This window comes from Lissotriton vulgaris, chromosome 5 (assembly GCF_964263255.1).
Source record: "Lissotriton vulgaris chromosome 5, aLisVul1.2, whole genome shotgun sequence".
Lineage (NCBI taxonomy): Eukaryota > Metazoa > Chordata > Amphibia > Caudata > Salamandridae > Lissotriton > Lissotriton vulgaris.
In genome coordinates this window covers 1,737,696,264-1,737,721,758 of record NC_141693.1, presented here as the reverse complement: position 1 = coordinate 1,737,721,758, position 25,495 = coordinate 1,737,696,264, and the positions used below count along the sequence as shown (strand labels likewise).

The window sequence follows — 25,495 nt, the reverse complement described above, 5'->3', positions numbered from 1 at the left end:
TACACTTGCTGAACTCGGAACCTGGTGTATTACTGATTGGTGGCGATTTTAATCTCCTACTTAACCCGTCCAGAGACAGCACCTCTACTACCTCAGACACTAAACCCCACTGGCGCTCAGTCCTGTGGGACATATGCTCACACTTCTCCCTCATAGACATTGAGGTGCATTTGCACACCGCTACACCGGCCTATTCGCACTACTCCGGGTTTCATGACACATGGACAAGGATCGACTATTGGCTGGTCTCCCCGGAAGTGGTTGGTTCGGTGGAGGACCATCTTACGCTCCCACGTACTTTGTCGGACCACTCTCCCATAGTGCTGAGAATGAGGGTGCCCCGGGCGGGGTATGAAATGCGGTAGCGCTTCCCTGGTAAGGCTTTGACGGATCTAGTTTTCACGGAAGAAGTTAGAGGGGCCATTGAAGAATACTTTGAGCTAAACACTGGTACAGTTGACACCTGGGTGGTCCTCTGGGAGGGATTTAAGGCCACCATCAGGGGAGTGTGCATCGCTAAACATACTGCAGTGCTGCGCAAGGTTTGAGCGAGCCTGTCCCAGATAGTGCGCGACATAGCACCGATAAGAGCACGACGTAGCACCGATAGATACGGAGCAACTTCGACAACATACAGATGAGGGAACTTAGGCGCTTGCAGTTGATGGTGAAGTTTAGAGAGGAGGCTGAGAGGGAGCTTAGATTTCTGGTTAGATCATACACAGCTAGACAACATGGAGAGGGCGATCGACCAGGCAAGTTGTTAGCACACTTACTTCGCCCCCCGTACAAATCCCCTTCATTACAGAACTGAGGTCCGACGGGGGACATGCTACGCACCACGCCGGAGATCTGTGATGCCTTTTTGTCTTACTACACCTCTCTGTATACATCCACGTTAACGGACGACGCCACTGACAGTGGAATTACCTAAATGAAATTGCAATGGTGTACTTGGACAAATGGATGATAGACTTTTTGGCTGATCCTATCACATCAGACAATATCATGGAGGCTATAGACTCCATGAGGGGGTCTTCGGCCCCTGGGTTGGATGGATTTTCGGCCGACTTTTACAAGGCCTATAAAGATCTATTGTTTCCCCGCCTGGTGGAAGTGTATGCCGAGGCCCTGTCTACAGGTTGTCTACCCCCCACTCTTAGAGAGGCAGTCATTGTGCTTTTTCCCAAGCCAGGTAAAGATGATACTCGATGTGAATCTTATCGCCCTCTGTCCTTGCTGAACATAGAGTTCGAGGCATGTGGGCTGTTGAATTCATATCTGTGCATAGATCGCCGCCTAGTGTTGGGTCCGGATGATCGCACATTGTTGTCCTGGAAGAGTCTTCGAAGTATCACGAGATAGGTGGCTCCTCCCCTGGACTACAGTGCGCATGGGCATCGACTCCATCCTCAGATTGTTTTTTTCCGCCATTGGGTTCGGATGTATATTGGTTCACTCTGTCGGAATCGATATAAAAAACTTTCTTAAGACCAAAAGGTCTTTAGTCTTATTCGTCGGTATTGTCTGCTTTCGGTGCCTACTCGTTCCGGTTCGGTCCCGAGCCGGAGTCTACAGAACCGCGAGCTCTCAACGCGGAAGGCCCAGTCGAGGACGCTATCGACTGCTCATCATGGACCGTAGTCCGTTCAAGAGATGTCCCGTGTGCAACTCCAAGTATCCCCACATCGACGTCCACCCTGTGTGCAACAAGTGTCTGTCGCCGGATCATGATGAAGCCAGTTGCATGGCTTGTTCCCGTTTCAGGTCCAAGAAGACGCTTAAGCTTCGACGTGCTGCGCGCCAGGAGGCCCAGCAGACTGCACCGGCGTCTGTGGACATCTTCGATGTCAGGGATGACGAAGGAGATGACCGGGAAGTTGAAGAAACCTTGTCGAATCCCGTGTCAGAGGTCGACTAAGACGCTGAAATGTTTGAGGCCGAAAAAATCGTCGAAGAGGTAGGAGACGACGAAGGGGCCTTTGGGGCCATGGAAGATAGCTCGAGCGAAGAGCTAACTCAAACAGACATTGGGGCCGAACCGCTTCAACAGGCTCAGGTCGAGGGATCGCCATTAGGCCTTACCCAAAACTTTGCAATGGGTTCTACGGCCCCGCCTTCGGGCTCGGCTACGGGCATTACTATTGAGCCGCGCCCTGAGAAATCGAAACCGAAAGCGAAACCATCGGTCTCGACGCAGGCGAAAGCACCGGTACCCTCCACAAAACCGAAAGTGCAAGTTACCTTGGTCGGATCCAAGCACTCGGAGCCGTCGGCGTCGACAAAGCACAAGGTTCTGGTCGAGCCGAAGACACAAGTCAAGGGCGTCGAGACTAAGTCTGCCACGCCGAAGACAAGAGTCAAGGTGGTCGAGTAAATCGGCGCCGAAGAAGGTCGACGCCAACAAGGGGCTCGGTGATCCGAAGGCTCTCGAGACTCCGCGCCAACAGGATAAGGCCAAGAGCGGTGCAACCCACGAGTCCACGTCCAGTGGTGCCTCGAAGGATCCCAGTGACTCGGTGCAGCCGTCCGCCGCTTTCACCAAGAAGGTGACCGACTCCCTACAGCGCATCAGGGAGAAGGCCTCGACAATCAGCCCTAAAGATGCTCCGCCCTCGAAGCCGGCTGAGAAGCCTCCAAAGGGGTCGACGCCGATCCATTTCACGTTGCCGCCGAAGGTGGCGCCGAAGGCTTTCGCCCCTAAGTTGGGAACAGGTGTCCCTGAGACGGTCCCCTCGGTGCCGAAGTCGACCACGGGGGTTCCAACCCAGAAGCATCGGCAATCTTCGTTGGATGAATAACGTGAACATTTTATTGATGCCGAAACGGGCAGGCTTTCCCTGCATAAGAGGAAAATTGCCCCGGAAAGGCCTATGGAGTCATACAAGATTCCCTGGAAGAAAAAGAAGGATTCCACTTCGACTCCTGTTCTTGTGGAACCACTCTCTCCACAGGCCCATGATGCCTCGCCCACTTACTCCGACGTGGAAGCTGGTGAAGGTGATGATGAGGATGAGTACAGCTATCCTGTCTACACAGACCCTGATGATGTCAATGAGCCCTGGGCAGCTGGGGCTGACCCAGGTGACCCTCACTCTGCCCCGGACACTCAACTCTACACGGTGAAAACGTCACCCACTGAGGATTCTGCGGCTTTTCATGCCCTCATTGAACGGGCGGCTAAGAACCATGACGTCCAGCTCCATGCTGACCCCATCGAGGAAGACTTTCTCTTTGACACCTTTTCCGTCTCAGAGAGGACTGTGAAAACTCTCCCTATGTTAAAGGGTGTCTTAAAGCATGCTGGGGACATTTTTAAGGAGCCTTCCAGAGCCAGGGTGATAAACCCTAGGATAGAGAAGAAGTATAAGCCAGCACCTACTGACCCTACTTACATCAAGGGACAGCTCCCTCTAGACTCTCTTGTTGTTTCTAATGCCCGGAAGAGGGCTAATTCTCAAACAACGGGTGATGCTCCTCCCCCAGATAAGGAATCAAGGGTGTTTGAGGCATTAGGGAAAAGGGTGGCAGCTCAAGCCGCCAATATCTGGCGCATTTCCAATACACAGGCACTTCTAGCGAGGTATGACAGGGCACACTATGACACACTGGAGACCCTGTTGCAGCATCTGCCAGACGAATACAAGGAGGCAGCTGAGATGCTCATCTAAGAGGGGAAGCTAATATCCAATGCTTCTATTAAATGTGCACTGGACGCGGCTGACACCGCGGCCAGAGCTATCAACACTAGCGTCATGCTGAGACGACATGCCTGGCTTAGAATCTCGGGATTTAAGCCAGAGATACAAACCACCATCCTTAATCAAACAGTTAACCCTGATCGTCTGTTCGGCCCTGAGGTGGACACCACCTTAGAAAAGATAAAGAAGGACACTGACACTGCTAAGTCCATGGGGGCCTTGCAGTCCCAGCAATTCAGGGGTGGTTCTTTTCGTCGCTCAAGCAATAGAGGTGTTTCCAGAGGCCAAAGCTCACAACCCTCGCAGTATTATAAGGGCAGTACACAATCCACCTACATCAAACAGTCGTGGTGGATATCGTGGGAACAGCGCCAAGGGCAGAGGCAGAGGAAACAACAACGCCAGATCCTCTGCCAACAACAACAAACAGTGACACCTTGTCACTGCCCCCCGACCACGCAACACCGGTCGGGGGGAGACTTCAGAGGTTCCTGCTAGTCTGGAAGTCCATCACCACAGACAGGTGGGTCACAAAACTTGTCCAGTACGGTTATTGTCTGGAGTTAACATCCACTCCGCCAAACATACCTCCAAGACACCGTCCTATGTCTGCCGAGCATTTGCACTTATTGCAGCAGGAGGTACTCGTCATGCTGCAAAAAGGGGCAATCGAGCTCGTGCCTGTGGAAGAAAGAGGCACAGGAGTTTACTCACTGTACTTCTTAATACCAAAAAAGGACGGGTCCCTCAGACCCATACTGGACCTCAGACCTCTCAATCAATACAGTCTGTTGGAGCACTTTCACATGCTGACCCTGCAGCAAGTGCTCCCGTTGCTCAGTCAGGGGGATTTTCTGGCAACGTTGGATCTAAAGGATGCATATTTTCACATTCCGCTGCACCCGTCACACAGAAAATACCTCCGGTTCACCATCCAAAACCGACATTACCAGTTCAAGGTTTTGCCTTTTGGAGTCACCACGGCACCCAGGGTGTTTACAAAGTGCCTGGCGACAGTGGCAGCGCACCTAAGGAAACAAAACATCCACGTCTACCCTTATCTGGACGACTGGCTCATTCAGGCAAAGTCAGCCCAGCAGTGTGCCGCCCACATGTCCCACACCATTTACCTCCTTCACGATCTGGGATTCTCACTGAATTACCCAAAGTCCCACCTGCAACCCGCCCACATACGGCAGTATCTGGGTGCGACGATAAACACTCTGGCAGCCACAGCACAGCCAAATTCAGTGAGGGTCAACAGCATTCAATCGCTGATACAGAGGTTCCGACCTCAACGCTTGCTTCCAGCGCGCGTGTTCATGCAGTTGATAGGCATGATGGCCTCCTGCATCTCCATAGTCCCGCACGCGAGACTACATATGCGTCCGCTTCAGGAGTGCTTAGCACGTCAGTGGACTCAGGCTCACGGACAGTTGAAAGACCTAGTGTTGGTAACCGGTCGTGCATACAACTCTCTGCATTGGTGGAATCCACAAAACCTTTGCAAGGGACGACCGTTCCAAGAGCCTGTGCCACAGATCATTCTGACGACGGACGCTTCTCTCCAAGGATGGGGAGCTCATGTACTCCATTACATTGTGCAGGGACTATGGACACAACAGCAACGACAGATGCACATCAATGTTCTGGAACTGATGGCAATCTTCATGGCACTAAAGGCCTTCAAAGTACATCTGTGCAACAAGGTCGTGTTGATCCGGACGGACAACATGACGGCCATGTACTACATTCAGAAGCAGGGAGGAACTCACTCTCCACAGCTGTCTCATCTGGCTCAGAGCACGTGGAAGTGGGCTATTCAGAGAAACATCTTCCTCATGGCAGAACACCTCCCAGGCAAGGACAATCAGATGGCGGACCTGCTCAGCAGGTACTGCCACCAAATGCACAAGTGGGAGATACATCCATCGGTACTCCACCCGTACTTCCAAAGGTGGGGTCTGTGAGAAGTTGGCCTGATATGCAGTGCTCACTATCCTAGTGAACACTATGTATCAGTCCAGACAACCCTTATTGATGATTGGTTGTAAGTCAACCTTATAGACCAGCTATCCTAGTAGCGTGGATACGAGCAGTCTAAGGCTAAAGACTCGAGAGGGCGTGTTAAGCCAGCTGTTATACCATCGCATATACCCCTTGAACACCAAGTGAAAGGACACCACACAAGTGTTATGAAAATAAACAGTGTATTTATTAGAATCACAACAGCCCTGTACTCTTTACAGGGTACTAAGCACAAAAACAAAACTCTTACGAAAATACTTAAGTTAGCACAGTATATACAAATGCCCGGGGGGCACGGAAAACCATATACTCTGAAAGTGGAATGCGAAATTACTAGCAGGTAAGTACAGTACTAATAGGCTTTGGAATCGCTAGGACTTGACTATAGAATCTTTAGATTACTTCTAGGAGGCCCAGGGGACTCGGGTGCAGAGTGTGCACTCTCACGCGTGATGCGGGACAAAGTCTATGGTGGCTAGTAAAGACAAAGTTAGTGTTCTCGGGCGAACCCGACCTGGTAGGAGGAAAACGAAAGTGGATTCTGACCCTTGGATAGTGAGGCTATGCTGGGGCACCGAAATGCCGAAGTTACCTAGCCCAGGGGCTGCAGCTGCATAGGTCTCAAAAGACGTCGGGAATCCTCGTAGACGGACCAGGAGCCTGGAAGGAAGATGCTGGCAGGCGACCAGTGAAGAGAGTTCGAAGTGATCCAAGCCTGGATCTTGAAGATGGATGATACCTGAAAGCAGAGGGGACCAAGTTCGTGACTACTAGCCAGTAGTCAGGTGTCACCAGGAGGGCACCGGATGGTAGTCACCTCGACTAGGTGAGTGGGCGACGCTGGGCTCTGCAGATCTCACGGACCAGGAGGTGTTGTCGGCGACCAGGATGGAGGAGCGAGCTGTCCCACGATGGATGAAGCTGTTTGCGTCGCTGGACCCAGGATTGGGCAACAAAGCCTTGGCTAATTCAAGCCCACGCGGTGGACCTAAAATGGCGTCTTGAGTGGACCAGGAGGGTCCGGGGTGCTCCTCTTTTGGAAGGGAGCAAGGGCCAGTCTGGAGCAACCAGACCAGCAGCAGTGATGTCGTCGGGCGTCGTTAAGAAGGCCACAAGCCAGCGGGCTAGTAGCCAAACAACGCGGTGAGCAGCAAAAAGCAGAAGGGCCCCACGCAGATCGTGGAGATGCTGGGAGGCTGAACTTCGGTGCTGGAGCTGCTCAGGGTCGGGGCTTCTCGGACCCCAAAGCACTCACCAGAGGATCCCTCGGCGGTCGTGCTGGAAAGAAGTCGTGCAGTCTTGAAGATGGCCGGTCCCTCGAGGTCTCGTCGCACTCACGGTTCTCAGCTTTGCTGTAGAGGTGAGTAGAGGTCAGAGGTGCCAGGGAAGCCGGTTCTCGTCGAGCTGGGCAGTCGGATTCCGGAGGAAGGACTTGCAGCAGACCGCAGTGTTCTTAAGATGGTGCCTGCGGATGCAGGGTGACTACTCCTTAGTCACAAGGGAGAATCTTGAAGAAGAAATCTTGAAGTCCTTTCGCAGAAAGTCGTGTCTTGATTCCAAAGATGATCTAATTTGGAAGGGGGCCCGCTCCTAACTTTATACTAGGAGAAGGGGCTGACCCGGTGACTAGGTCCTGCCTATGGGTGGGACTAGGAGGGGGGTGGTTACACCCCTCTCCCAGGCCAGGGGCTGGTGTGCCCCTGGAACTGGTTCTGACCGGCCTATGCGTAGTGAGCACCGGGGTGCCACTCAGCAGTCACCTTCCTGTAAAGCCCTGCCTACCCAGGATACACAAAACCCTGTCTGGGATGGTGCTAGCACCGCCCCGGACAGGAAACCCTTTGTCCAAGCTCTCCTCGCTGGAAGGACTCCCAGCAGCAGGAGGTCAGACTCGTGTCTGTGGTGGCAGCATCTATTTTGTGGAGCTGAGGCTTCGTTTAACTTTAACCGGGGTTCACAGTTACATACATGTCGTGTCCCTCTAGAAGGGTGGAATGCTAACCCCGTCGCCAGAATTGGCGAGGGGTTAGTATTCCAATTCGTATGACACCTTACTCGACATGTTTTGATAAAGCAATACCAGAGATAGCATATAACCGCGAGGATTATAATGCACTTAAGAGTATATGGTATGCGTTATCATGGAACAGCTATTAGGACTTGGTTCCGCAAGCTGCAAACGGGCTCAGCTCATGCCAAAGCACCATTTCACACGATTCCAAGCACTCAGCCTTCAGGATTGTCAATGCCTGCCATAGGAGTGACTGATAGGAATCTGTGTGTCCATTTTTAGGGTTAGATATAGGTATACTATATCTAAAGCAAAGGGTGATTACACCACCTTGCCCCAGCTGTCGTGCAGACAGTTGTCAGATTTAGGAGGCCAGCCAGGCGTGGCATAATACATGCTTCAGCCCCTGGTAGGCCCTGGGTACACCTATGCCCTGAGTTACAGGGTCTGATAAGGTGGCCCAGTACCAATTGGAAATGTACCTAAGGTACATGGAATCCATTTTACAGAGAGAGCAGTAGGCCTGGGGTCCTGATTGGCAGGGTCCCAGGTCGACTATGTCAGAAACCAGCTAAAACACAGGGCAAAAAGTTGGGGGCAACCATAGTCAGGAGGTACCTTCCTACACAACCCCCCCCCCCCCCCCCCCCCCCAAACGATAGGAGATAAGGCTATCCTTGTCCAGGTAAGCCTCTATTACCTAAGTGGCCATATAAGGAAGGACCAGCTCTGGCTTGGTTTCCCCCTGTGTCATGGTCCACTAAGCAACCCCTCACCCTAAGGGTATCTGAGGGTCTCCACCATAGGGAATCTCTGTCTTTGGTGTGTCTTGGGAAAGAAAAAGGCTGATGCTGGAATGGAGTGCTGAAGTGAGGCTCCCCTACTTTTGGGCTCAACTTCCTCCAATCACCGTCCATCATGTGTGCCTTTCTTTCTTTAGCTGAGATGCACTGTGCTCTCAGGGTCAGCCTCTGGCTACCTAAAGCTGGAGGCTGAGTCCCTCTGTTTGGCTTACTGGAGGGACAGGTCAGGTTTGGGGTTTTTAGGCCCCATGTTTGGCTGTGCCCAACAGTGTCCAGCTGTGGGAGGTCCCTAACTACTTTTAAGGGGGATCCCTCAGGAGTCTGATTTATTTTCACTTGGCTAGGTTTACCAGCTTCAGTGATCCTAATCTGTTGATTAAGGAGTTCTGTTGGACAGGGGGCCCCTTGGGGTCCACCACTGGCCTCCCTGACCTCTTCAGCCCTGGGCTGACTGAGGCAGGGTAGAAAGGGGCAGGTTACCTGCTCCAGACTGGGTCCCACCTTGGAAGGGTCCACTGACAACAGGGGCTCTGCCAGGCTAGGCCTGACTACCTCTGGGGCAGTTCCTTCACAAGGGGTCAGATCAGTTCCCTGAGGAGGCTGATCCTTTCCTAGAGTCTGGTGGGAGGGAGATTTCTCTTCCTCCTCAATGCTCTCTGTCTGAGTGGAGTGATCCATTGTTTCAGGCTTCACAACACTATCTGTTTGAGTGGAGGCTGAGACCATTACAGCCTTGCCAACCTTTTCAGGAGGGCACTCAGTTTGTGTTTGGGCTGTGACTGTCACAGCCCTCCTATCCTGTTCTGGGAAGTCTGTCTGAGCCTGGGCAGTGGCTACCACTGCCCTTCCAACCTTTTCAGGGAGGACTGGTGCTTGGACTGGGGCTGTAGCTATTACTGCCCCACTAACTTTTCTGGATAGGCCTATCATCCTGGAGTGGGTTTCTTGCTCCACCTCAGCCCATGCTGAGAGTTCCAGGTCATTCCCCAGTAAGCAATCTACAGGTAGGTTATCTTTCACTGCCACTCTCATGGGCCCTGTGACATTACCCCAGCTGAGCTTGACTACTGCCATGGGATGCCTTCTTTTCACTCCATGAATGTCTGTCACCTGATAAGTAAAACCAGGGGTCAGTTGAGCAGAGGGGACCAGATGGTCAATCACCATGGTGATGCTGGCCCCTGTGTCTCTGAATGCCTCAACTTTCTGACCATTGACTAGGAGCTCTTGTCTATACTTTCCCAAAATGTGGGGACCAGTAGTGAAGTTGGCAAACCCCATGCCAGTCTCACAGACAAGAGTGGTGTCAGGGGATCTGGCTAGGCCATAATCCGCCTGATTACCCAAAGTAATGCCCACCACATTCTTGGGGCCACTCCCACCACCTGGGGGATTACCACTAGTGGTAACAGGAGGTCTGGGAGTATTACCTGGGGGTATGTTTTCCTTATGGCTATTTTTAGGGCAACTGACATCACTTTTGTAATGGCCCACCTGTTTACAGGTATGGCAATAAGGTTTCTTCTGTTCTAAAGGAGTGTTCTGGGACCCACCACCCTTGTTGGAGTTTTGGGGCCCTTTGGAAGTCTTCTCTGTGGATGTATCCCCACCCTTCTCTTGAGGCTTGGTTGATTCCTTCTTTTGGTCACCACCCTGGTTCTTAGGCCTGACCCTGGTTCTGACCCATTTGTCTGCCCTCTTACCCAATTCCTGTGGAGAGGTCAGATCAGAGTCTACCAGGTGCTGGTGTAATAACTGGTTCTGACAATTACTTAAGATTTGCTCCCTCATAATTAGATTGTACAATCCTTTAAAATCAGAAACCTTACTACCCAGTAGCCAGCCTTCAAAAGCCTTAGTGGCACAATCAACAAAGTCAGTCCAATCCTGAGACTGAGTTTTCTGGGTGTCTCTGAACATCATCCTGTACTGTTCAGTGGTTAAACCAAACACATCAACCAGTGTATTCTTCAGGACTTGGTAATTGTTAGCATCCTCAACTCTAGTAGTGAGGAGCTTATCTCTACCTTTACCTTCAAAGGAGAGCCACAAGATAGCTGCCCACTGACTTTGGGGAACACCCTGCACAGTGCAGGCCCTCTCCAAAGCAGTAATCCATTTGTGGATGTCATCCCCTTGTTTAAAGGGGGGCACTATCTTACTTAGGTGTCTTGTATCAAAACTCCTGTCCCTATTGCTAGGTATAATGCTGCCACCAGTGGGTTTTGACCCACTCAATTCTTGCTCTCTAGCAAAGGCAAGTCTTTCTTTGGCCAGGGCAAGTTCTTCCCTTTCAATCCTCAGATTGACTTCCCTTTCCTTGGCTTCATATACTCTCCTCTGAGGGGAGGTCCTCCTCCTCAGAGCAGAGCCTTGAGAGCCATTGGTTTGAATGGATCTGTTAGAGCCTCTTGATAGAGACCTAACTCGTCCACTCCCAATGTTAAGCTGGCCTGAGAGGGGTCCCAGGGGTCTCCTAGTACCATTCTCATGCCTGCTTAAGTTGTCCCTAGTTAGTTGGCTAACTATTTCTGGACCTTTGTCTGCCTCATCATCAGATGGCTCCAGATCCTCATCCTCCTCTTCACCTTCTGCAGAGAGATGGATAAGGTCTGGGTCACCTGAGGTTCCCTCTAGGGGAGGCATGTTCCCATCTGGATTAGAAGGGTCTGGGTTACCAGCCCTCCTGGCATCATAAGTCTCTAAGAGACCAATCAGAAAGGGAATTGTGGGGTTAGACCCCTGTTTTAGTTTCCTGGAGGTACACACTTGTCTCATCTCCTGTAAGCTAAGAGCAGCATATCTGGAAGTAGTGACCTGTGGAGGGTCCACTGACACAAGGGGAGACTCAGTTTCCACCTTTGTCTGACATGCTGATTCTAGTGTGGTGTAAGTGATGCACCTACCTACACTATGTGTTTGCCTACTGATCCCTTGCTAAGAGTTGCAGCCAAGGTGTGCTAAGCCTTGAGGAGCTACAACAGCTGGTTCAGTAGAACTCAGAGTATTCTAAGCTAAGTTATATGTACCTGAAGTACTTATGTGATCTTTCACAAGATATTCTTAGGATACGTGTGGTAAAACAACAGCAAGCTCAAATCCCAACCGCTGCTCACCAATGTGAGAAGTTGGCCTGATATGCAGTGCTCACTATCCTAGTGAACACTATGTATCAGTCCAGACAACCCTTATTGATGATTGGTTGTAAGTCAACCTTATAGACCAGCTATCCTAGTAGCGTGGATACGAGCAGTCTAAGGCTAAAGACTCGAGAGGGCGTGTTAAGCCAGCTGTTATACCATCACATATACCCCTTGAACACCAAGTGAAAGGACACCACACAAGTGTTATGAAAATAAACAGTGTATTTATTAGAATCACAACAGCCCTGTACTCTTTATGAGGACAGGGTACTAAGCACAAAAACAAAACTCTTATGAAAATATTTAAGTTAGCACAGTATATACAAATGCCCGAGGGGCACGGAAAACCATATACTCTGAAAGTGGAATGCGAAATTACTAGCAGGTAAGTACAGTACTAATAGGCTTTGGAATCGCTAGGACTTGACTATAGAATCTTTAGATTACTTCTAGGAGGCCCAGGGGACTCGGGTGCAGAGTGTGCACTCTCACGCGTGATGCGGGACAAAGTCTATGGTGGCTAGTAAAGACAAAGTTAGTGTTCTCGGGCGAACTCGACCTGGTAGGAGGAAAACGAAAGTGGATTCTGACCCTTGGATAGTGAGGCTATGCTGGGGCACCGAAATGCCGAAGTTACCTAGCCCAGGGGCTGCAGCTGCATAGGTCTCAAAAGACGTCGGGAATCCTCGTAGACGGACCAGGAGCCTGGAAGGAAGATGCTGGCAGGCGACCAGTGAAGAGAGTTCGAAGTGATCCAAGCCTGGATCTTGAAGATGGATGATACCTGAAAGCAGAGGGGACCAAGTTCGTGACTACTAGCCAGTAGTCAGGTGGCACCAGGAGGGCACCGGATGGTAGTCACCTCGACTAGGTGAGTGGGCGACGCTGGGCTCTGCAGATCTCACGGACCAGGAGGCGTTGTCGGCGACCAGGATGTAGGAGCGAGCTGTCCCACGATGGATGAAGCTGTCGGCGTCGCTGGACCCAGGATTGGGCAACAAAGCCTTGGCTAATTCAAGCCCACGCGGTGGACCTAAAATGGCGTCTTGAGTGCACCAGGATGGTCCGGGGTGCTCCTCTTTTGGAAGGGAGCAAGGGCCAGTCTGGAGCAACCAGACCAGCAGCAGTGATGTCGTCGGGCGTCGTTAAGAAGGCCACAAGCCAGCGGGCTAGTAGCCAAACAACGCGGTGAGCAGCAAAAAGCAGAAGGGCCCCACGCAGATCGTGGAGATGCTGGGAGGCTGAACTTCGGTGCTGGAGCTGCTCAGGGTCGGGGCTTCTCGGACCCCAAAGCACTCACCAGAGGATCCCTCGGCGGTCGTGCTGGAAAGAAGTCGTGCAGTCTTGAAGATGGCTGGTCCCTCGAGGTCTCGTCGCACTCACGGTTCTCAGCTTTGCTGTAGAGGTGAGTAGAGGTCAGAGGTGCCAGGGAAGCCGGTTCTCGTCGAGCTGGGCAGTCGGATTCCGGAGGAAGGACTTGCAGCAGACCGCAGTGTTCTTAAGATGGTGCCTGCGGATGCAGGGTGACTACTCCTTAGTCACAAGGGAGAATCTTGAAGAAGAAATCTTGAAGTCCTTTCGCAGAAAGTCGTGTCTTGATTCCAAAGATGATCTAATTTGGAAGGGGGCCCGCTCCTAACTTTATACTAGGAAAAGGGGCTGACCCGGTGACTAGGTCCTGCCTATGGGTGGGACTAGGAGGGGGGTGGTTACACCCCTCTCCCATGCCGGACTTTCCCCAGGCCAGGGGCTGGTGTGCCCCTGGAACTGGTTCTGACCGGCTTATGCGTAGTGAGCACCGGGGTGCCACTCAGCAGTCACCTTCCTGTAAAGCCCTGCCTACCCAGGATACACAAAATCCTGTCTGGGATGGTGCTAGCACCGCCCCGGACAGGAAACCCTTTGTCCAAGCTCTCCTCGCTGGAAGGACTCCCAGCAGCAGGAGGTCAGACTCGTGTCTGTGGTGGCAGCATCCATTTTGTGGAGCTGAGGCTTCGTTTAACTTTAACCGGGGTTCACAGTTACATACATGTCGTGTCCCTCTAGAAGGGTGGAATGCTAACCCCGTCGCCAGAATTGGCGAGGGGTTAGTATTCCAATTCGTATGACACCTTACTCGACATGTTTTGATAAAGCAATACCAGAGATAGCATATAAACGCGAGGATTATAATGCACTTAAGAGTATATGGTATGCGTTATCATGGAACAGCTATTAGGACTTGGTTCCGCAAGCTGCAAACGGGCTCAGCTCATGCATTTCACACGATTTTAAGCACTCTGCCTTCAGGATTGTCAAGGCCTGCCATAGGAGTGACTGATAGGAATCTGTGTGTCCATTTTTAGGGTTAGATATAGGTATACTATATCTAAAGCAAAGGGTGATTACACCACCTTGCCCCAGCTGTCGTGCAGCCAGTTGTGTCAGGTTTAGGAGGCCAGCCAGGGGTGGCTTAATACATGCTTCAGCCCCTGGTAGGCCCTGGGTACACCTATGCCCTGAGTTACAGGGTCTGATAAGGTGGCCCAGTACCAATTGGAAATGTACCTAAGGTACATGGAATCCATTTTCAGAGAGAGCAGTAGGCCTGGGGTCCTGATTGGCAGGGTCCCAGGTCGACTATGTCAGAAACCAGCTAAAACACAGGGCAAAAAGTTGGGGGCAACCATAGTCAGGAGGTACCTTCCTACAGGGTCATCCAGAGATAGACCTATTCGCCACAAAGGAGAACGCAAAATGCCAAAGCTTCGCCGCCAGGTTTCCACATCCACAGTCGCAAGGCAATGCGATATGGATGAACTGGTCAGGCAAATTTGCGTACGCTTTTCCCCCAGCACCTCTGATACCGCTGGTGGCACGCAAGCTGAAGCAGCACTCTGAGACTCTCATCCTGGTTGCTCCAACGTGGGCTCGCCAACCATGGTACACCACGTTTCTGGAACTGTCCGTGGTACCGCATCAAAAGCTGTGCCTCACACCCAGGCTTTTGACGCAGAGCCATGGCGACATTCAGCATCCAGATCCGCAACAGCTCAACCTGACGATCTGGCTCCTGAGGTCTTAGAGTTTGGCTACTGTAGGAAGGTTCCTCCTGACTATGGTTGCCCCCAACTTTTTGCCCTGTGTTTTAGCTGGTTTACGACATAGTTGGCCTGGGACCCTGCCAATCAGGACCCCAGGCCTACTGCTCTCTGTAAAATGGATTCCATGTACCTTAGGTACATTTCCAATTGGTACTGGGCCACCTTATCAGACCCTGTAACTCAGGGCATAGGTGCACCCAGGGCCTACCAGGGGCTGAAGCATGTATTATGCCACCCCTGGCTGGCCTCCTAAATTTGACACAACTGGCTGCATGACAGCTGGGGCAAAGTCGTGTAATCACCCTTTGCTGTAGATATAGTATACCTATATCTAACCCTAAAATGGACACACAGATTCCTATCAGTCACTCCTATGGCAGGCCTTGACAATCCTGAAGGCAGAGTGCTTGGAATCGTGTGAGATGGTGCACTGGCATGAGCTGAGCCTGTCTGCAGCTTGCGGAACCAAGTCCTAATAGCTGTTCCATGATAACGCATACCATATACTCTTAAGTGCATTATAATCCTCGCGGTTAAATGCTAACTTTGGTATTGCTTTATCAAAACATGTCGAGTAAGGTGTCATACGAATTGGAATACTAACCCCTCGCCAATTCTGGCGACGGGGTTAGCATTCCACCCTTCTAGAGGGACACGACATGTATGTAACTGTGAACCCCGGTTAAAGTTAAACGAAGCCTCAGCTCCACAAAATGGATGCTGCCACCACAGACACGAGTCTGACCCCCTGCAGCTGGGAGTCCTTCCAGCGAGGGGAGCCTGGACAAAGGGTTTCCTGTCGAGGGCGGTGCTAGCACCGTCCCAGACAGGGTTTTGTGTATCCTGGGTAGGCAGGGCTTTACAGGAAGGTGACTGCTGAGTGGCACCCCGGTGCTCACTATGCATAGGCCGGTCAGAACCAGTTCCAGGGGCACACCAGCCCCTGGCCTGGGGAAAGTCCGGCATGGGAGAGGGGTGTAACCACCCCCCTCCTAGTCCCACCCATAGTCAGGACCTAGTCACCGGGTCAGCCCCTTTTCTTAGTATAAAGATAGGAGCGGGCCCCCTGTTCAAATTAGATCATCTTTGGAATCAAGACACGACTTTCTGCGAAAGGACATCAAGATTTCTTCTTCAAGATTCTCCCTTGTGGCTAAGGAGTAGTCACCCTGCATCAAGCGGGCACCATCCTAAGAACACTGCGGTCTGCTGCAAGTCCTTCCTCCGGAATCCGACTGCCCAGCTCGACGAGACCCGGCTTCCCTGGCACCTCTGACCTCTACTCACCTCTACAGCAAAGCTGAGAACCGTGAGTGCGACGAGACCTCGAGGGACCGACGATCGCCAAGACTGCACGACTTCTTTGCAACAAGCCCACCGAGTATTCCACTGGTGAGTGCTTTGGGGTCCGAGAAGCCCCAAACCTGTGCAGCTCCAGCACCGAAGATCAGCCCTCCAGCATCTCCACGATCTGCGTGGGGCCCTTCTGCTTTTGCCTGCTCACCGCGTTGTTTGGCTACTAGCCGGCTGGCTTGTGGCCTTCTTCACGACGCCCGACGACATCACTGCTGCTGGTCTGGTTGCCCAGACTGGCCCTTGCTTCCTTCTTCAAGAGAGGCACCCCGGACCCTCCTGGTCCACTCCAGACGCCATTTTGAGTCCACCGCGTGGGCTTGAATTTGCCAAGGCTTTGTTGCCCAATCCTGGGTCCAGCGACGCCGACACCTTCATCCATCGTGGGACAGCTCGCTCCTCCATCCTGGTCGCCGACAACGCCTCCTGGTCCGTGAGATCTGCAGAGCACAGCGTCACCCACTCACCTAGTCGAGGTGACTACCATCCGGTGCCCTCCTGGTGCCCCCTGACTACTGGCTAGTAGTCTCGAACTTGGTCCCATCTGCTTTCAGGTGTCATCTATCTTCGATCCAGGCTTGGATCCATCGAACTTTCTTCACTGGTCGCCTGCCAGCAACTTCTTTCTTCCAGGCTCCTGGTCCGTCTACGAGGATTCCCGACGTCTTTTGAGACCTATGCAGCTGCAGCCCCTGGGCTAGGTAACTTCGGCATTTCGGTGCCCCAGCATAGCCTCACTATCCAAAGGTCAGGATCCACTTTCGTTTTCCTCCTACCAGGTCGGGTTTGCCCGAGAACACTAACTTTGTCATTACTAGCTACCATAGACTTTGTCCCGCATCACGCGTGAGAGTGCACACTCTGCACCCGAGTCCCCTAGGCCTCCTAGAAGTAATCTGAAGATTCTATAGTCAAGTCCTAGCTATTCCTAAGCCTATTAGTACTGTACTTACCTGCTAGTAATTTCGCATTCCACTTCCAGAGTATATGGTTTTCCGTGCCCCTCGGGCATTTGTATATACTGTGCTAACTTAAGTATTTTTGTAAGAGTTTTGTTTTGTGCTTAGTACCCTGTCCTCATAAAGAGTACAGGGCTGTTGTGATTTTAATAAATACACTGTTTATTTTCATAACACTTGTGTGGTGTCCTTTCACTTGGTGTTCAAGGGGTATATGTGTGGTATAACAGCTGGCTTAACACGCCCTCTCGAGTCTTTAGCCTTAGACTGCTCGTATCCACGCTACTAGGATAGCTGGTCTATAAGGTTGACTTACAACCAATCATCAATAAGGGTTGCTGGACTGATACATAGTGTTCACTAGAATAGTGAGCACTGCATATCAGGCCACCTTCTCACAGCTACCTCAACTTACCTCCTGACTGTATGGTTATCATCCGGGAGGCAAGGAAGCCCACCACTAGAGCATGCTATGCGGCAAAGTGGAAGTGGTTTGTCATTTATTGTGCAGGCCACAACATTGACCCGCTAGATGCATCTATTCAGAACATCATCTGTTATCTTTTCCATCTGTACAAATGCAATCTGGCCTGTGCTTCCATTTGTATACATTTATCCACAATAGCTGCTTATTTTCAAAACAAGCAGCATCTCTCCCTTTTCAGAGTGCCTGCCATCAAAGCCTTTCTGGAAGGACTCAAACGAGTCATTCCTCCCCGGACCCCACCGGCTCCTGGATGGAACCTGAATGTGGTCCTCACAAGACTGATGGGTCCACCTTTTGAGCCTCTGCATTCATGTGAGATTCAGTTCTTAACATGGAAAGTGGCTTTCCTGATAGCCATTACGTCACTACGACGCGTTAGTGAACTCCAGGCACAAACTGTCCAAGAGCCATTCATACAGATTCACTCCAACAGGGTGGTGCTTCGCACTAACCCTAAATTTCTCTCTAAGGTGGTTTCACAGTTCCATATCAATCAGACTATAGAACTGCCTGTATTCTTCCAAAATCCTGAGTCAGTGGCGGAGAGAATGCTCCACACGCTTGACGTCAAGAGAGCCTTGATGTACTACATTGATAGGACCAAAGATTTTCGGAAGACAAAACTACTATTTGTTGCCTTTTTGCCACAACACAAGGCAATCCCATTTCCAAGGCTGGTATAGCCAGGTGGATCGTTAAGTGTATTCAGATCTGCTATCACAAAGCCAAGCGCACTCTAACGGTCCCCCCACGGGCCCACTCCACCCGGAAGTTGGGGGCCTCCATGGCTTTCCTTGGAAATATTCCTTTAGAGGACATATGTAGAGCAGCCACATGGTCTACCACACACACATTTACAAAACACTACTGTGTAGATGTGCACTCGAAACAGCAGGCAGCTGTAGGGCAGGCTGTTCTAAAAACACTTTTCCAAACTGCTGCAGCTGGCACAGGCTGCCGCCGCTAATGGAGGGACTGCTATGTATTCTATGCACAGATATGAATTCAGCAGCCCACATGCCTCGAACTGAATATGCTACTTACCAGTATGCATCTGTTCTTGGCATGTAGGGCTGCTGACATTCATATCGCCCGCCCTCCTCCCCGGCGCCTGTAGCGGCTGCAGCACTCACAAATACTCTTAGCATGGTCATCACTCAGTGTTACACTCCATCTTTGCCACAATGGCTAAAAACAATCTGGGGATGGAGTCGATGCCCATGCACACTGTAGTCCAGGGGAGGAGCCACCTATCTTGTGATACTTCGAAGACTCTTCCAGGACAACAATGTGCGATCATCCGGACCCAACACTAGGCGGCGATCTATGCACAGATATGAATGTCAGCAGCCCTACATGCCAAGAACAGATGCATACTGGTAAGTAGCATATTCGATTTGATGCCTCTGATTCCTTTGTCCATGTTCACAGGTTACTCGGGGAGCCTAGAGATGTACAAATCCTGTTGGGAGCGATGCGGGGATGGGCTGCCTTGGAGGGTTGCAATTGATGTGATGTCCAATTGAGTACTTTTGTTCTGTCCAAAGAATGACTTTTGAATGTGCTCGGAATATTCTGCATTCTGTATATGTGACTAGAGTGACACCCTATGACTCGTCAGTATATTCTAGACATGTATGCTTACCTTTAATTTTGTATTTCTTTTGAAAATAATAAACAAAGTTTAAAAAAAAAACGAAGTCAATACTGCCTACTTAGGTCAAGAAGTACTTGTTAGGTTGTTGACTTGCACATACGTTTAGCATGTGATCCTGTTTGGAAGTGGCTGTGTTCAACACCAGTTTGTTTTGTCTAGTGGTGTATTTGCTGGGTTGACACTGGCTTTAAATGCTCTCATTTAATCGGAGTATGTGTTGATGGAATATTTGTTTGGTTTATGGTGAAACTGATATATTTCTCGCTGGTGTATATATTGTTTTTTCCTTATTCAGTATTGTCAATCATGAAAACAGGAATAATTCTCTCTGTATACAACTTCTTTGCAGGAGAAAAACTCATTCCTCAATTACAACGTCTCCTGTATCCTTACGATGCCTCAGTACATGCGGCAGGGATATGGGAAAATGCTAATTGATTTCAGTAAGTGAAACCCATTAAAAAAAAGTAATTGCTATTGGTTATTGGTCCATCTGGGTTGGTATTTGCTTCTTTGTTAGAATGAATGTTGGGTAAGTCTTAAAAATGCTTTTCCCAAACGTCTTCCCCACCACTACCGTTTCTAGTTTGTTACCTAGATACAGAAAGCCTGACTTGCTGTAGGGTAAATTCCCCTTATAATAGAATAGAATGGAAGGGATTTTTATACGGCTCATGACTACTCTGAAGCATCCCCGTGCTGAATGATCACTAGGGTCCGAACTGCCTTTTATGGAAAGAGCCAGGTTTTGCGTTGTTTACGAAAAATAAATGTTCTAATGTGTATCCATATTGCAAAGTAGATAACAATGTCTCCACTCTTCCTTTGTTGGAATCCCACACATTCCAGCCACAGCTAATTGGTCAGCTATTTGGCATATAAATTAGCATTCCTTCATTCAGTCAAGAGGTCACAGTTAGAAAGATAGCTCAGTAGCTCTGTAAACCCAATGCAGAGAACCTGCAGGTTACATGATTAATCATAGTGGCATGTTCTTTCATCTTAGCAATGTGAATAAAATGCATTCCATATAGTTTGGAAATATGAATTATCTTTATTTCTTTCAAGGTATGAGCAGCGAAAACATGAGCACTGAATGTCCCACCTTTGCATAGGACCCCAAATTGTTAAAAATAAAAGAAAACTTACAGTAAATATGAAAAAATTAATCTTTCCGGCTTAATTTTCCATATTTAAATAGCAGAATCCAATCATAAAAGGGTTTCAAACACATTAATACAGCCCTCACATCGAACTGGATCATTAACCTTATTATTACACACCCCTAGGGCACATGGCTCCGAGAGACATCCTCCCTAATGGGCTTCTGGTTCTGGGACCACATTGGAATCTCTGTCCTCGGAGATATTTGGGTGGGTGACCATGCTCGGACCTTTACTGAGCTACAAAAGCGCCACTCCCTCCACACCTCCCAATTCTATTGATACCTCCAAATCTGCCACACACTCATGGCACATACCTCCCCCGGTACATCGATACCTGAATTCAGCCCACTAGAGGCGCAGGTACTTATGGGAAACCTGGGAAGGGGTTTCAAGGATATATCTATCTCTAATTAACAACACCCCTACCAACCTGGACACACTCAGAGCCCGCTGGGAGGGATGGTTGGGCCCCCTGGAGGAAGCGGATTGGTGTGATGCTCTTATGGCCCCCAAAACCCTTATGACCTCCTCCAAGCTTCGCCTCATCCAACTTTACTACCTCCACATAGACTACCTCACCCCGATGAGTCTACCCCAGACTGTGCCCTCTGTGGTCAGGCTCCTTCAGATTTCTTTCATATGGTGTCGACCTGCCCGGCCCTCGCCTCGTTTTGGTCCAGTATAGAGTCTGAGCTTACCCAGACACTAGGCTGGCAGGTCCCCCACAACCCCATGCGCCTGCTTCTTGGCGGCTTAGACGGCTCTAGAGCCGACAAGCTCTTTTTGGCACAGCCCTCGCAGTTGCCAAACGTGAAATAGCGGCGGCATGGGCAAGCACCAGGTCCCCTACCCTGCGGAAATGGCGACGAGGGGTGGATTGGTGTGCCACCCAAGAAGAAACCCTGTTTGAGGCCCCTGGATGTCCGAGGAAGTTCCAGAAGATGGGGGGGCAAGTGGTTGAATTTGCTGCCTTCTTTACATTCATGTTGCCCTCCAAATGTAAAAGTACATGTTGCCCTATGTACAGCCATAAGAAGATATCCTATCATTCCCTAGAGCCGGATTAAGCTGTTTGTTGTATATGGCTCTTGTGTATTCATGCTGATATGCGCTGGTTTTTGTTCTGTTTCTCATATAAAATGCAAATAAAATTTGATTATCAAAACAAAAACCTTATTATTAACCTAATACAATGCTCTGTACTAGTAAAGACTCGAGACTCATTCTAATTTTCTTTACAAACTGAGCTCAGACTTTCCTGAACCTCTGTCCTGCTGCAGAAAGTTGCTTCAGCCGCTTGATGTAGAGAGATCTTTTATAAACTATCATCTGATAGAGACTACTATCCGCAGATTCCTTCACCTATAATTATCCCCAGGCGTGAGACTGGTTCCGGAAATTTTTTTCCCGGCGTGCCGGGATGACGGCATCACGCGACTCTGCCCAGTCGTTGTCAGCATACGTGACTTCAGCGAGGACACATTAGTCCCACCCGGCGCATCTACGTCAGTTTTTTTCCTTTTCCGCGTGCAGTGCGGATCTGGATCGTGCTCTGGGCGTGTTTAGGCCTTTCCCTTTCGCTACTGCGTGTGTGTGGGAACAGTGTGCGAATGCCTTTGGGCTTTAAGACGTGCTCGTCTTGCGGACGCCTGATGTCGGTGACGGATCCTCACCCCATCTGCATGTGGTGTTTGGGGAATCACCACGACTCGACTGATTGTGAGGCGCGCCAGCAGATGAAGCTGAAGTCCCGGCGGGAGCGCCGGATGAGACTTCTCTCGGCTCGCATGTCCGGTTCGGCGTCGTCATCTCGCCCAGCCCCTGCAGAGGGTTCTCAAACCCGCTGCCTCCCTCGTCGACAGTGTACTTCTCTCAGGTCGCAGGAGCATTGCTCGTCTGTCGGTAAGTGTTACTGTTTGTCCCCGAGGGTAGATTTCCGGCCTGTCAGAGGGTGTGGGCTCTCCGCGGGTGGTGCGGCCCCACGTGTCTTCCACTTATCCGCTGTTTCCCTGTGTTAGGGGCGACTAGAGCCTAGATGGAGACATATGCGGCGGCTTTGCAAGCCTCGCTGGCTTCTTCCCCTCCTGGGACGTCAGCGGATCCCTTGCAGTGTGCGGGGCCTGTAGGAGAGTAGGGTCTGCAATCCTATGGTCACCCCCGATTTTTGCTTTTTGCTTCACTGGTTTATGACTTTCCCTGGCTGTGGGCCTGCTAATCAGACCCACAGCCTAGCTGTTCTCTCTCTAAATTGACAAGCATGTACCTTAGGTGCATTTACCCATTGGTACTGGGCCACCTTATCAGTCCCTGTACAGCATACCTTAGGTATCCAGGGCCTAGGTGTACCCAGGGCCTACCAGGGGCTGCAGCATGTATTATGCCACCCCTGGCTGGCCATCCAAATCTGACACAACTGGCTGCACGACAGCTGGGGCAAGGTGGTGTAATCACCCTTTGCTTTAAGTATAGTATCTCTATACCTAACCCTAAAATGGACACATATATTCCTATCAGTCACTCCTATGGCAGGCCTTATCAATCCTGAAGGCAGAGTGCTTGGAACAATGTGAGATGGTGCTCTGCCATGAGCTGAGCCCGTTTGCAGCTTGCGGAACCAAGTCCTAATAGCTGTTCCATGATAACGCTATACCATATACTCTTAAGTGCATTATGAACCTCGCGGTCAAATGCTAACTTTGACATAGCATTATCAAAACATGTCGAGTAAGGTGTCATACAAATTGGAATACTAACCCCTCGCCAATTCTGGTGACGGGGTTAGCATTCCACCCTTCTAGAGGGACACAACATGTATGTAACTGTGAACCCCGGTTAAAGTTAACTCGAGCCTCAGCATCACAAAATGGATGCTGCCACCACAGGCACAAGTCTGACCTCCTGCTGCTGGGAGTCCTTCCAGCGAGGGAGGCTCGGACAAAGGGTTTCCTGCCTTGGGAGGTGCTAGCACCACCCCAGACAGGATTTTGTGTATTAGGTAGGACAGGGCTGAAAGGAATGAGACATGCCTGGGGCACACCAGGTGTCCCTGTGCATATGCCGGTCCAAACCAGTTCCTGGGGCACCCCAGCCCCGGAGCTAGCGCAGGACCGGACAAAGGAAAGTGGGTGTAACCACCCCCCTTCCTGGTCCCACCCAGAGGAGGGACCTAGTAGTAGTGTAGCCCCCTTTAGCCGGATAAAGGTAGGAGCTGGTCCCATTCCAAATTAGATTATCCTGATCAACTTCACAAGAAGAAACTCTGGACCTCGACGTTCTGCTCCACAGAAGACAGAAGGAATCTCCCATGTGGGCAATGAGTGTCCACCCTGCATCAGCAGGCACCATCAGCGCACCGCGACTTCCCTTTGTCGTCTTCCTGCAAAGGATCCAGACTTCAGAGCCCGACGAGACCCGGATTCCCAGACCTCTCCGACCTCAACCCACATCTGCAGCTGAGCTGAGACCCGTGGGTGTGACGAGACACGTGGGACCGGCCATCTTGAAAGAAGCAGCACTTCGCTCCAGCACGACTTCCGAGGCATCCTCGTCCAAGTGCTTTGGGGACTGAGAAGCCCCGACCCCGAGCAGCTCCTGTTATGTTATGTTATTTGTACACTTCTATAGCGCACGGCCACTCCACTGGAGTATCCCGGCGCTTTGACGAAGACTCCCAACCGAAAGATGGGGAAAGAAAACATAACACCAAAAGGGCATACAAACATAAAAACAGCATCAAAAGATTACGGGAAGAGCCAAGTCTTAAGGGCCTTGCGGAAAGACAGAAGACTGGAAGTCTGTCTTAAAGAGATTGGAAGATCATTCCAGGCATGAGGGGCTAAGTGCCGAAAAGACCGTCCTCCTACTCTTGCCCGTTTGATAGTGGGAACACTCATTTTTGATAAGGACGAGGATCTAAGAGATCTGAGAGGGGTATACCAAGACAGTCGTTTGGAGATATATTTGGGGCCTATGCCATGCAAGGCCTTGAAAGTCGTGGTCAATGTTTTAAATAGAATCCTTTTTGCAACTGGGAGCCAATGCAATGTGGCGAGAAGATCCGTGGCTCTGGCTTTCCTTGGAAGGCCAAAAATGGCTCGGGCTGCAGAATTCTGGGCGATTTGCAGACGCCTGACCAGATATTTAGGAAGTCCCAGAAACAGAATGTTTGCATAATCCAGCCTGGAGCAGATCAGTGCCTGGACAATAATTTTTCTGTGCTGGATAGAGACTAGGGGGAGAAATTTGCGAAGCATCCGCAGGATGCCGAAACATTTCCCAGTGAGAGATGAAATATGTGGTCCGAAAGATAGCTTGTTGTCAATCACCACTCCCAGATTTTTGGCTTTCACAGACGAGCTAGTGGGAGGAGACATGTCTTTCGGCCACCAGGTTTTCCAATCGGGTTCAGATGTACAGCCAAAGAAGAGCAACTCCGACTTGTCGGCGTTGCACTTCAGCCCATGGCGTCCAAACCACACAAAAATAGCACTCAAACATCCGTTGACCTGGACACCATCAAACTGACCATCCCTGTTACTTACAAAGAGGAGCTGGGTGTCATCAGCATAGCTGACAATCCGGGCGCCAAAAGACTCCGCTGTCACCGCCAGGGGGGCCATAAAGATGTTAAACAGGAGGGGGCTTAAGATGGAACCTTGAGGGACCCCGACTTCAAGTGGTGACATTTCAGCAGAGAAAGGTGGCGCCCAGATTGTCTGCCGGCCAAGAAGGACTTAAGCCAGTTCCACACCGTTCCCCGCAAACCAAAGTCCCAGAGTCTGGAGAGAAGAAATGCGTGGGGAACGGTGTCGAACGCCGCCGACAGATCCAGCATAATCAGTACCGCTTTTTTACCAGCATCCAACTCCTCCCTGATGGCATCTGTGACTTCAAGGAGCGCGGTCTCCGTGCTGAAATTTGCACGGAAGCCGGATTGAGTACCATGCAACAGACCCCTTTCTTCGATAAAATTGGAAATAGATCTGTGAGCAAACCTTTCAGTCACTTTCGCCAGAGCAGGGAGTAAGGAGATGGGTCTGTAGTTTGCATGAACTGCAGGGTCGAGCGCCGTTTTTTTTATAAGTGGTAAGATCATGGCACTCTT

General features: G+C 50.7%; 1 protein-coding gene across 9 annotated transcripts in view; it reads left to right on the top strand.

Annotated features, from left to right (window-relative positions):
• The window catches only part of KAT7 (lysine acetyltransferase 7), a 707,790-nt gene that overhangs the window by 457,852 nt on the left and 224,443 nt on the right, over positions 1–25,495 (top strand). For all 9 annotated transcript variants that reach the window (XM_086923976.1, XM_086923975.1, XM_086923978.1 and 6 more), the window contains one exon: positions 19,575–19,668. In XM_086923976.1, coding sequence (XP_086780102.1) covers positions 19,575–19,668 — 94 coding nt within the window. The remainder of the gene's footprint in view (positions 1–19,574; positions 19,669–25,495) is intronic.